Below are 13,113 nucleotides of genomic sequence, written 5' to 3' on the forward strand. Positions count from 1 at the left end.
ATCGCTTAGTGACCCTCCCTGGTTCGCAGCACCTTTCAAACCTGAGGCGTACGTGGCTCCTGTGGCTCTGCCTCGTCCGCAGACCTTGCCCGGGTGTCCTCCGTGGGATCACAAATGCCTGTCGGTGTTGCCCTCTGCTCACCAACCCCTAGACCCCTGCATTCGCTCCCCCCACTCCAAGGAATCCAAACTATTTTTTCTTAAAACATTTTTATTCTTTTCAACCCCAAAACATCACAATCTAAGAGGACGAAAGGGACAAGGAGAAGAAAGGGGTGCTGGGGTGGAGGAGGGTTAGGAGATTTCGATCTGAACTTGAGGAGTCCCGGCAGGGGAAACCCTTCCCCCCTTCTCGTCCCCTCCCCCACTGCTACGGGCTGGCCTGTGGGTGGGGAGGAGGAGCCCTCAAGGGCACTTCCGCTCCACGCACTGCTTCCCACCTTCTTCGTATTCTTGCTTGGAGATCCACATCTGCTGGAAAGTGCCCTGGGTGCGAGAGACGACAGCGGGCGGTCAGGCGGGCCCCGGGGGGGGGGCTGTGGGAAGCACCTCCCCACATTCCACCGGTGCAGGCTCAGGCCCTGGAAATCCTCTTCCTGGCCTCCCCCACCCCATCCTCAGGCCAACCTCCCTGTGACAACGACCTCCCCAACCCCAACTCCCATCCTCATCCTCCCAACAACCCCTTCATGTTCTGGAGGCGAATACCCTCCTTCATATCGTTCAATCATAATGTTGATTCATTCAACAAGTATTTATTGTGCACCTGCCTACCCTGGGTCAGGCACTGTTTTTGAGCTGAGTGGTGGAACTTACAGCCCCAAGCCAGCCAACCAGTACCCCAACAACCACCCCCGCAACACCCCCACCCCCTGTGCCGCTGATCAAGTCTTCCTTCAAAAGAAATATCTTTCTTCTACCCTCACCACTCCTGCACCACCTAACTTGTGATGGAGTTGTCTTCACTCTGGTGCCCCACTTCCCTATTGAAACTTGCCCCTTGAGGGTCTCCTCCACTGGGCATCCCAGACTGTCTCTTCTCTTTATGGTTCCTCTGTCTCTGCCTGAAAGTTAGTGCCTGTGCCCATGGTTCCGTCCACTTTTCTCTCCTTGGCTGACAGAACAAGTCTTCTTGGACCAGCTCGTCCACTCCAGTGACTTCTCATGAACTAAAATCCCACCCGTCCCCAATTTTTCCCATTTCTTTTGCAGATCTCAGTGCTGAGTAACAGAGCCAGATACCTATCCTTCGGATACCTCTCCCTGAGTGTCCCTCAGGACCTCAAACTCAATATGTCCACCACTGAGTTTATCATCATCTTCCCCCAGGTCTGGCCCAAACCTGCTTCTGTGGTCTTTCTCACCTTCTAAACTAGCACTGTCCATTAGAGTAGCCTCTAGCCATGTGTGGTTATTGAGTACTTGAAATGTGGCTGCTCTGAATTGAGATGTGCTCTGTGTAAGATACACACTGGTTATTGATGATGAAGTCCAGAAAAAAAGAATGTAAAATATCTCAATCACCTTTACATTGATCATACATTGGAATATCTTGGATATATTGGATTAAATAAAATATACATTCTTTAAACTTAATTTCATCTGATTCTTTGGACTCTTAAATATTGCATATGTGACTCACATTACATTCCTACTGGACAGAGTTGCCAGAAGCTAGCACCCTGAGCCTCATCCTAGACTCCTCTCTTGCTTCTTGTATCCACTTCCCAGTCAAATCCCAATCACAGTGGAGACCACTGAGCCCAAGTGAGCTTACAAAACTAATATTTGACTGTGTCTGCCCACTGCTTTTGGCTTTGCCTGCCTCTTCCCATGGTCCTCTTTGCCTCATGAGTTCTTACTCAGTCTTCCCATCTCAGTTTGAACGCTCCTGACGGTCTCTTTATGACCCCTGAACTGAATCAGGTCTTTCCTTAATGGAATATCCTCACACTTTGTGGTGAATTCCTGTTTAAAGATCTGGGCCTCTAAAATTGTTTCTGCTCATGGAAGCAGGAACTGTGTCAGGCTGTCTGCCCACTTCCAGTACACAGGAGGCCCATAATAACTGGGCCTAACTTCAGACTATTAGCATCCTGCCTTTCTAACCCTTGTTTATCTCCCTGGGGGCTCCCCCGCTAGCGGATGTCCTCCTTGTCCCTCCAGATGCAGTTTGTATCTCCAGCTCCCTGCTCAACATCTCGCTTCTGCCCCAGTAGGAGCTCCAAACTGAACTCACAACCTCCTGCCCCAGAACCAACCTGCCTGCCTCCTTCTCTAACTGCCCCTTGCTCTTCACCCCTCTCTATGATTCTAGGACAATATAGTCCTCTTGCAAGGTCTCCTTGCGTCCAGCTCACACCCAGATCCCCAAAGACATAGTCTTCTCAAACATGCCTGTGACTGTCACCTAGCCTTGCCCCTGACCTTCAGTGTCTCCTCCCTGATGAGTACAATGAGTGCCTCATCCTTGCACACAAGGCCACTACAATCTCATCCCAACCAACCTCTCCAGCTTCCTGTCCCTCTGCTCCCTGGTTTGTGTCCTGACAGAACATTAACCTTTCTGGGAGTACTAACTGCCCTTTCTCAAAAATAAATATTTGTTGAATGAATAAATGAGGAGGTAGGCAAGGCACTGGGGATGGCTTGGGCTGCCCCTTTCACAGTCAGAACCCAGGCAGACCCCTCCCCACTCACCAGTGAGGCCAAGATGGAGCCTCCAATCCAGGGGCTGAATTTGCGCTCCATGGTGCTGTTGCTGGCAATGAGTTTCAGTCGCATGCTCTGGGGGGAAAGAAGGGCTGGGGGAAACAGACGCCTGGGTTCTGGGTAAGGACAGGGCTAGGGGTAGGGAAGACTGGGAAGCCACAAGGGGAGGGATCTGCTCTGGTGGCCAGAACACTAGATGTTTGGAAAGAAGGAAGGACTTGGTGTTGAAGGGCTAACCCAGGACTGGAGTCCAGGGCCCTAGCTGAAGGTGGGCTCCTACCGGTGGGGTCTTCTGAGAAAGCTCTCGATTGAGCCTGTCAGTGAAGCCCTGAAGCAGTGTGTTCCCACCAGTGACAATGACACTGCCGTATAGACCCTGAGAGCAGGGAGGAGGAGTAAGCAGACAGGGAACAGCCCTTCTCTGTCTCCCCACTTCTCCTGGGCCCCTTTGCCCAGCCCCAGGCTCTGGCCTCACCGGGCGAATGTCGATGTCACACATGCCGATGCTGGTGGTCACCACATGGCCCACACCTAACATGGTGTTCCCCGAGAGGCCCTGCAGAGAAAGGTTACCTGGGCTTTGGGCCCTCTTCCCCCTCTCCTTAGGCTTCTATGACCCTTCTCAGCCTCCCCCACACCTCAGCATGGCATACAGGGATCCCAGCCAGCCCCACCACAGTGCTGTCCAGCCAGCCCAACCTTGACATTGGAGGGATCAAACAGGCCTTCAGGGATGCGGAGTCGCTCAGCGCCGTAGTCTGTGTTGTAGCCATTGGGCATCTCATAATGCACTGTGGGCATTTGTGCAGCCACCCTGCCCAGAAAAGAGTAAGACTTTGGGATACTCACAGAAGACCAGAGGTCCCCTCTAAGCCCCAGGCCCTCTTTCCTACCCACTCTCCCAGCTGTAGGCCCCACTCACTGCTCATCGTAGGGAGAGTCTGAGACCTGCAGCACAGAAGCCTGGAAGTCCTGGATCACCTCCTGAGAACCCAGGGAGGTGGTGAAGGTCAGCCACCCTCTTCAGCAGCCCCCAACCCACTTGCAGGGCCTCTGTCCCTTCCATTCAACTCATGGTGGGAGACTAGCAGCTAGGGAGGAGTGTTTCAGGGGACTTTCTCCAGTGCCTCACATTGCACATGTAGTTATGCCAAGACTTGGAAACCTGGGGTAGCTTCTCCTTCTTCTTCCAGTTTGGGGGGGCGCCCTCCCGTACGGGCTCCTGTGGGGGCACAGCCTATGAGCAGCCTTCCTCATTTCACACTTGCCCAGCCCACCCTGACCACATCATCATTCCTAGCACTTGCTGGCTCTGCACCTAATAGGCACTGGGTTCTCTGCTCTGTGGTGCACAAAAAATGTTTTTCTCCTTCCCTGTTAGAGGAGGGATAATGGGGAGAGCCATGCATGCAGTGAGTACAGCTAATCTGAAACACCTGGGCCAGAGGAAGCTGAAGGAATAGGGAATACAGTGGAAATCCAGAACCTTGAGGAAACAGCTTTTACTGAGCCATGTTCCATGGGGTGGTCCAGGGAAGACCCTTGCATGCAGTACCTCATTTGACACAGCAGCCTTATGCACTGTTATTCCACTTTACAGGGGAAGGAAATGAGGCTTGGGGAGCTTCAGGCTCATGCTTTAGGTCACACAGCTCTTATATGGTAGAAGCAGACCTTGAACCTGAGCCTATTGGACCCCAGAACTCACCACACTGGCCCTTCACATCCTGCTACCAGCTGGTTGTGTGACCTAGGCCACATCCCTCAGCCTGTCTGGATCTCTGATGCCTTGATTGTAAGTTGAGAAACTGGACCCAGGGTCTTCTGGGGGCCCTGCTGTTCCCCGCTCTTATATATAATGGATCAGTGGGCCGACAGGCATAAGGTGAGTGCCCAGGATGCCCCAGAGGCCCCACCTTGGCTGCAATCATGTAAGGTGGGATGATATCAATGGCCATTTCTTGGAAGAGCTCCCGGCACTGCATGGAGATGAAGTCCCCTGCCAGGGGTGACTTGACGATGCCTAGAAGAGGAGGAAATATCAGGGCCTGGTCTCCCAAGGCACCCCCAACCTTGGCCGAGGCCCCACCTTGCTGCAGGACGTAGCCATCATGCACTGGAATGGCTGTGGTATGGGTGGCCCCACTGTCCAGCACTAGGCCTGTGGAGCGTCCATTTGCAAAGCTGGCATGGAATGCGTAGGTCAAAGAGACAGCAGCAGCAAATGCCGGGGCAGGGACCCAGGTCTGACCTGGTCACTCTCTGCCATCCTGAACCCCAGCCCATTCTCAGTTTGCAAATTTCTCCTGGTTTGTGACCCATCTGCTGCGGGAAGGTTCCTGAAAGCCCTGTCACTTTTTCCGTGTCTGAATCACAACATCTTCCCCTCTATTTCTTTCTGAGTTCTCAGCCTCTCTTTAGTCTTAGTTTTATGTCTTATGGGCTCCTTGAAATTAGGGCCCATATTGCCTCAGTACCTAGCAAGGCAGACCCTTAAAAAAATGCTGATTAGTTGTTTGGGGAGGAAACTCCTCTTTGTCATATACCTCTCCTTCCTCTCTTTAGCCCTGGCCCCTTCTGTCTACTTGGCACAACTCTCTCTGCTCAACCTGATCGAGAAATGGGAAGTGACTGCTGATCTGGCTATCTCAGTGTCAAAGGCATTTAGCCCACAGGGGCTCTCTGAACTAATGGGGCTCCTGGGGGTATCTGCCCCTCCAGGACTTTATTCCCATAGAATCAAGCCCAACCCTCAGTTCAGCATGACACACACACACCCTGGCCCTCCACCCAGGCAGAGCAGATGGACCCAGAGGATACGCGGTAAGCACTGCTGTCTTGCATAAGAAGAAGGCAGGAATGTTGTACTGCTCGAACATCAGCTCTGTCAGCTTCTCCCGCTTGGCCCGTGTGTTCCACTGTGGAGAAAGTTCAGGAGGGGAGGATTCAGGAATGGAGAGGCACAGACCCATGTGCACACAGTTTTGACTGGGGACACAGGTCAATCCCCTTGACCCACATAGATATTTAGAATGTGAGAACTATAAAGAATTTTAAAGATTACAATTCAAACCCAGCTGAAGAAGATAAAACTCAGAGAAAGATAGTGACTTGCCCAAAATCACATAAAAAGCTCTTATTAGAGCTGGGACTGGAGTCATAGTCTCTTGACTCCTGGCTCAGTGTTCTTTATTGCACAGTATACACACTTCAGGCCCCTCCTACCCCCCAATACATTTCTCTTCTTTCCCCACTCTAATAATTTCAGAGGCAAGAAAGCTGGAGATATTTCTGGATAAAAATGGTGGGTTGAATACAAACGTCTATATTATTCCCTTCCAGGATTCCAGCAAAACTATAATAAAAGGGATAATTTAAAAAGACATAAATCCATTAAAACCAACAAACATGAAAAGATGCTCAACACTGATGACAATTAGGGAAATGCAGATCAAAAGCACAATGAGATACTACTTCACACCCACTAGGATGGCAATAATAATTTGAAAAAAAAATCAGAAAATAACATGCTGGAAATGATGTGGAGAAATTGAAACAATTATACATTGCTAGTGAGAAGGTAAAATGGTTCAACCACTGTGGAAAACAATTGGGAGTTACTCAGAAAGTTAAATATTAAATTATCATATGAGCCAGCAATTCCATTCCTAGGTATATACCCAAAAGAATTAAAAATAGGTACTCAAACAAATCTTGTACACAACTGTTCATAGCAACACCATCAACAATATCCAAAAATGAAAACAACCCAAATGTTCACCAATGGATTAATAGAAAAAAAATTGTGGTATATTCATACAATGAAATATTATTCAGCCATAATAAAAATATAAAGTACAGATATATACTACAACATGGATGAATCTCAAAAACATTATGCTAAGAGAAAGAATACAGACTCAAAAAGTCATATATTGTATGATTTCATCTCTACGAGAAATCTAGAATAGATATATCTATAGACACAGAAACTGCAAACCTCTAAACTGGTGCAACACTTGACACAGTCAGGAGTGAGGGCACCATACTTAAAAAGGGGGAATTAAGTGATGCCAGACATATGGAATGCAGAGAACATCAGCCCTGTTCTTTCACTTGGTTCTCAGAATGGGGGTTTCCACAACTGTCTTCAGGGTAGAAGTCTTTCCTGTGTGTTACAACAAAGACCAAAAGATTTCAATTATCAGAGGCTGCCTAACAAGAATCCAGGTCAGATCAACTTCTAGCAGAAATCATAGTCAACACGTCTCCCACCGTACACAGCTTCCTATCAGCTTTTTAGTTCATTGTACTCATAAGCAGACAACCAATGATCTGTATAAATCTAAGAAAAACCTCTAAAATGTGATAGAGACCGCAAAAAAGAGTAGGAAAAACTTAGAAGAACAGATTTATGCAGGAACACAAAAAATTTCAAAATCAAAACCAAGACTTCCAGTCAAGATGGCAGCATAGGTAGACATGGCTCACTTCTTCACACAACCACATCAAAAGTACAACTAAAATATAGAACAACCATCACTCAGAACCACGAGAAAGAGTTGAACAGAAGTCTGACAACTACAGAATTGAGTCTGACAATTATGGAATTAAACCACATCCATCCAGACTGGTAGGAAGAGTGCAGATGAATAACGGGCTAATCCCACAACCATATGTGGTGGATAAAAATTTGGAAGGGGTAACTCCAGAGCAAGGAGTCCCAGCCCCAAACCAGGCCCCCCAGCCCAGGGTTCCAGTGCCAGGAAGATAAGTCCCCACAACTTCTGACTGCAAAAACTAGCAGGCATTGAGTCAGTGGAAGAAACTGCAGGACCTCCAAACAATTTCTCTTAAAGAACACACACACAGACTCACCTACTCAGACTCACTTCCTCTGAGCTCCAGCACTAAGGTAGCAGCTTGAAAGGCACCAGTGGTATATAGGGAGAAACTGAAGTATCTGGCATCAAGGTGAGCAGAGACCAATGCCGCTTTCCTAAACCCTCCCCCACACAGAGCTGGTAAGCTGGTGTCATATCTGAGACTCCATCAACCTGGCTAACACTGTTTGACCTGCCTTAGAGGTCCCCAGAGACTCCACCCCACCCAACTTACAGCCCCACCCAAGCTACTTTTCCATATGAATGGCTGGTCTTGGCTCTTGCTTCAAAACTTCCTAAATCCTATCAAATAAGCAACAGCTGACTTCAGTGAGCCCCAAGCCTGGCACTAAGAGCAGCCAGCTTAGAGTCCCAGCTTGGCTTTGCCCAGCAGAAGTAATAGCCATCTCAGATTGCTTTATAGCAAAACACAGGTAGGGGATGACCTTGGCCCGCACCACTCAGGAAACCCCAGGGCCAACATACCCAGTGGACAGCTACAGAACATGTTGGAGCACCACCACCCTGCCCCTGCACAGCTGATTCTCCATGGAGGGTGGAGGTTGGTGGTCAGTGGTCACAACCAGTCCTTGTACCTGACTGGCCTGGGTCAATCCCTCCCATTGATCTTACAACAGCAACCAAGGCTCAACTACAAGAGGAGGGTGTACTCAACCCACATGAAGCGTGCACCTTGAGTACCCAGCTTAGGTGATGGGGAGGCTGTGCCACTGGACTCTACAGGACACCTTCTACATAGGCCACACTACCAAGACATGGAGTCAAAGCAGCTCTACCTGATACATACATAAAAACAAGCACAGGGAGGCCACCAAAATGAGGAGACAAATAAACATGGCCCAAATGAAAGAACAGATCAAAACTCCAGAAAAAGAGGTATAAGAAATGAAGATAAGCAATCTAGGAGATGCAGAGCTCAAAACACTGGTTATAAGGATGCTCAAGGAACTTAGTGAGGACCTCAACAGCATAAAAAAGATCCAGTCAGAAATGAAGGATACACTAATTGAAATGAAGAATGATATACAGGGAAACAGCAGTAGAATGGATGAAGCTGAGAATCAAATCAATAATTTGGAACATAAGGAAGCAAAAAAAACCCAATCAATCAGAACAATAAGAAGAAAAAAGAAGATAGTATAATCAGCCTCTGGGACAATTTCAAGAGGTCCAACATTTGCATCATGAGAGTATCAAAAGGAGAAGATAAAAAGCAAGAAATTGGAAATCTATTTGAAAAAATAGTGAAAGAAATTTCACTAATTTGGTGAGGGGGACACACATGCAAGTTCAGGAAGTACAGAGAGTCCCAAACAAGATGGATGCCAAGAGGCCCACTCCAAGACACATCATAATTAAAATGGCAAAGGAAAGATAAAGAGAGAATCTTAAAAACAGCAGGAGAAAAGCAGTTGGTTACCTACAGGGAGTTCCCATAAGGCAGTCAGCTGATTTCTCAAAAGAAACTTTGCAGGCTAGAAAGGATTGGCAAGTCATATTCAAAGTCATGAAAAGCAGGGACCTACAGCTAAGATTGCTCTACCCAGCAAAGCTATCATTTAGAATTGAAGGGCAGATGAAGAGCTTCCCAGACAAGAAAAAACTAAAAGGGTTCATCATCACCAAATCATTATTAAATGAAATGTTAAAGGGACTTACTTAAGAAAAAGAAGATCAAAACTATGGCTGAAAAAAATGACAAAAATATATCTATCTATCAACAACTGAATCTAAAAAACAAACTAAGCAAACAAGAAGAACAGAGAAAGAATCATGGAAACAGGGAACATTTTGATGGTTGCCAGATGAGAGGGTGAATGGGGAAGAATGGGTGAAGAGGTGAGTGGATTAAGAAGTACAAATAGGTAGTTACATAATAGTCATGGGGATCTAAAGTACAGTATAGGAAATGGAGTAGCCAAAGAACTTATATACATGACCCATGGACATGAGCAATGGTGGGGGGAATCACCTGAAGAAGTTGGGGGTGTTGGGTGGAGGGGGGAGGAAAGGGGAAAAATCAGGACAACTATAATAGCATAATCAATAAAGTATAATCTTAAAACAGCAAAACAAAAATTTATAATATTCTTATCAGATAATAGATGGTATTGCACCCATGAAAGAAGAATACAATGCTCTAAAAATGACCTTTATGTAACAAAAAGGAGCTCATTAAAATTAAAAATACTGGAGCAGAAATTAAAAACTCAATAGAAAGTTTACAAAATAAAACTGAGGGAATATCTTGGAAATAGAGGAAAAAATAAAATGGTGGAAAAGATACAAAAATCAGCGAATACAGTTCAAGAAGTATAAAATTCAAATAACAAGATTTCCCAAAAGAGAGAACAAAGAAAATTGAGATAATTTAAGTTATTAAACTGAATAATTACTAAATTATTTTTTCACTGTTTGAAAGACAAAGATTTCTAGATTGAAGGAACCCACTGAGTGTCCACTGCAGTGACTTTCAACCTTTTTCATCTCATGGCACACATAAACTAATTACTAAAATTCTGCAGCACACCAAAGAAAGTACTTTTTGCCGATATAACAAAAAATAGGTATAATTTTGATTTATTCACACTGGATGGCTATTGCTGTGTTGGCTGCTATCATTATTTTTTAATTTTAACAATCTAAGGGAAAAGAGGTCAGTGTCCCTGAATGAATAGTCAGGTATTGCGTGTTTTAAAAATTCTCATGGCACACTGGTTGAAAATTGCTAATCTAGGGCAATGGATGAAAATAAAACAATATAATAGTGTGAAATAACAGAAAACTGAGGACAAAGTGAAAATTCTATAAACTTTCAGAAAGAAAAAATACATTAAAAGATCAGAAATTAGATGTTTTCTGCCTTCTTGATGGCAACAATAGATGCTGGAAGACAATGTATAAGTGCCTTCAAGATTATGAAGAAAAATGTTTTCCAGTTTCGAGTATTGCTAAGCTAGCAATACAAGATCAGACATACAAGGTCTCAAAAAGTTTAATTCTTGTCACTTTTTGAAGACAATTTCCGAAGGGTGTGCTCCATTAAAATAATGGAGTAAATCAAGAAAAGATGTCATGAGATACAGGAAACAGGACTTTTGACACAGGAGAGATGCAAAGGGATTCCCTAGGATGGTGATGAAGGGAGATGTCAGGATGATAGCTATGTTCTCTGCGTAGAAGGCAACCAGTCCAAAGTGAAGCAAATCAGTGAGTTCTTGGGGAGATTTTTTTCAAGAAAATGAAATTGATAGAATGTCTAAAGAAATTAAAGTTTTGAGAAAAATGTAAACAACTGATGAATAATTTAGGGTCACGTTATTAAGTAGATAGAAAACTATGCAAAATAAAAATCAAGAAAATTTTTATTCTATGAAAAACAAAAGGTTGTGCAGGAAAGAAAAAGTAACCATAGTTTACTGCCTTGCTCAACCCTGATTAGCATACATAATAATAACAGTGTAAATACTGAATACTTATCTTAGAGAAACCTAAAATGCAATTGTACTTAAAAGTGGGAGTAAGAAATATGTGTGGTGTGGACTGGGGGAGAAAAGAGAGCTAAATGCTCTTTTTTTATAGTTGGAAACCCATAGCTAATTCCTAAAACTAAAAAACCCACAAGCAGCAATTTAAGCATGATATTAGAGATATGAAAGAAAATGATAAAAGTGAGCTAGAAGAGGAAAAAGCAGTTGCCTCTGGAAAAGTGGAAATGGAAGGAGGGTATGAATGGCAGTTTTTTTTTTTTTTTTTTCTTAACATACTTTAGAAGGAAAATTGATTCTTTATATGCATACATAATATTGATAGAAATTTAAGTTAAAAGGTCAAAAAGGACTTTACCAGGAAGAAAAAGAGGATAAGGCTGACTGGGGGTAAGGGTGACTAGATAGAGTAGGAGGAGAGACTGATGTAGACTAAACCGGGGAGGCAGAAAAGTGGTTGAAGAGGATGTGGTTGAAAGGAAAGTCTGAACATTGAGGTGGAGTGATTGAAGGCAGTGGCTTGAGGAGAGAAGTGAATGGTGAACCCCAGGGTTGCTCTAGGAGCTGGATGAGGCACTTACCGGGGCCTCGGACATGAGCACGGGGTGCAGGTTTGGCTCGGACTTGACATGTTTGCTGTAGGTGTGATCCAGGATGGCGCGAAAGCACTCCCAGTCCTCGACTGGGGCCAGGAGACCAGCAGGAAGAGATGAGAGTGGGCAGGAAACGGTCCAGAAACAGGAAAGAAAGGAAGGAGAAAGACCAAGGCCAGGGAAGGGGAAATGAGACCAGCTCCAGTGGAAATCCCCCCTTCCCAGATATCTGGCGAGGTCTCTGGGCTGGGAACTGGGCAGCTGTGGGAAGCAGTGAGGGGATCTCTGGGTCTTGGGTAGCTGTTAAGGAAAACTCCATGGGTGTGGGGTGCTGTATCCCAGGTTGTGGGTTGGGCTCCAGGTCTGTGTCAGGAAGCTGTGGGTGGGGGCCCCTTACTCATGCCATTTTTGAGGGGTGACATGACCTCTGCTCCATCCCGAGGCACATGCAGGGCGTTGGTGTCGATGTGAAAGATCTTCCCTTTCTTCTCTTTCTCTCCCTCCAACTCCAGCCCACCCCCCTCCTCCGCGGCCAGCAGCCCCACTGTGGTAGGAAAGTCAGCCTGGAGGGGTGAACCAGCAGGGAAAGGGATCAACTTCTTGCCCCAGGCCAAGCCCTTGGCAGGGCCCCCAGCCCGCTCCTGGGTTTACTCCCATATTCCCGTTTAACAGAGCTTCTCTCTGGGCTGTGAAAGCCCTGCGTTTCTGAGAAGGCTGGATGGAAGTCCGGAGGCCCTAGGATCTGGGAAGGGGGCTGGAAGGCTCACCTTGGGGCAGTCTTCCCCAGCGTACCCAGCGCGGACTGAGAAGGAGCCAATGTCAAAGACCAGCGCCCCCACCTCATCTGTGCGGGGAGATAAGCGTGTGAGGGGGGGGGGTCTCTCCCAAAGTCTCTCCCCCTGTTTAGTTCCAAGAAGAGGTCAGGGCAGAGCCATAATCTCGCCACTTTCAACACTGGTTGGGGCAGGTGGAGCTCGGCGTGGAGTCCGGAGTCCTGGGAGTGGGGGTCAAGTTTCTAGAGTCCCTTCTTGCCCAGTGGCCTTGTTCAGGGCCACTTTCCTTGCTGGCAAGGAAGGGGTCTAAGGCTGGGCGGCCGATGGGTTGAAGGGTGGAGAGGTTGGGCAGGGTGCGCGCGAGAGTTGGGAAGGATCGAAGGTGGGAATGGCGCAGGACCCAAACCCGGGGCTGGACCTATTCGAGTGCCGAGGTGACAGGCCCTGGGGTGCCCAGAGCTTGGGTCGCGCCGGTTCGGGGTGCAGGACTGCAGGTGAGGCCGCGCCAGGCTTGGGAGCCGGAAACCGGAGGCTCGCTCACCTCCGCCGTAGACGCCCCCGCTCATAGTGCCCTCTTAGCGCAGCTCGCGGCCCGTGGGCGGCGGCGGGATCAGCACCGAGGCGGCCGGACAGCTCCCGGGAT

The 13,113-nt window shown here is 47.0% G+C and overlaps 1 protein-coding gene across 3 annotated transcripts; it reads right to left on the bottom strand.

The window, feature by feature from the left end:
- Positions 1 to 199: 199 nt before the first annotated feature.
- Positions 200 to 13,113, bottom strand: ACTL6B (actin like 6B). Of its 3 annotated transcripts, XM_090279088.1 has the most exons (14): positions 13,012 to 13,113; positions 12,465 to 12,541; positions 12,095 to 12,260; positions 11,686 to 11,786; positions 5,533 to 5,630; positions 4,802 to 4,896; positions 4,629 to 4,735; positions 3,845 to 3,934; positions 3,635 to 3,696; positions 3,412 to 3,526; positions 3,188 to 3,268; positions 2,993 to 3,088; positions 2,701 to 2,787; positions 200 to 486 (listed from the first exon to the last, which is right to left on the bottom strand). In XM_090279088.1, the coding sequence occupies exons 1-14, from the start codon at positions 13,034 to 13,036 to the stop codon at positions 406 to 408; spliced, it is 1,281 nt and encodes a 426-aa protein (XP_090135214.1). In that variant the 5' UTR covers positions 13,037 to 13,113; the 3' UTR covers positions 200 to 405. The 3 variants fall into 3 exon arrangements, with proteins under 3 accessions (XP_090135214.1, XP_090135216.1, XP_090135215.1); XM_090279090.1 differs by lacking the exons at positions 4,802 to 4,896; positions 12,095 to 12,260 and having other exon boundaries at positions 5,490 to 5,630; XM_090279089.1 differs by lacking the exons at positions 2,993 to 3,088; positions 3,188 to 3,268.

This window comes from Furipterus horrens, unplaced genomic scaffold (genome assembly GCF_987537825.1).
Source record: "Furipterus horrens unplaced genomic scaffold, mFurHor1.1.pri manual_scaffold_5, whole genome shotgun sequence".
NCBI classification, from domain to species: Eukaryota; Metazoa; Chordata; class Mammalia; order Chiroptera; family Furipteridae; genus Furipterus; species Furipterus horrens.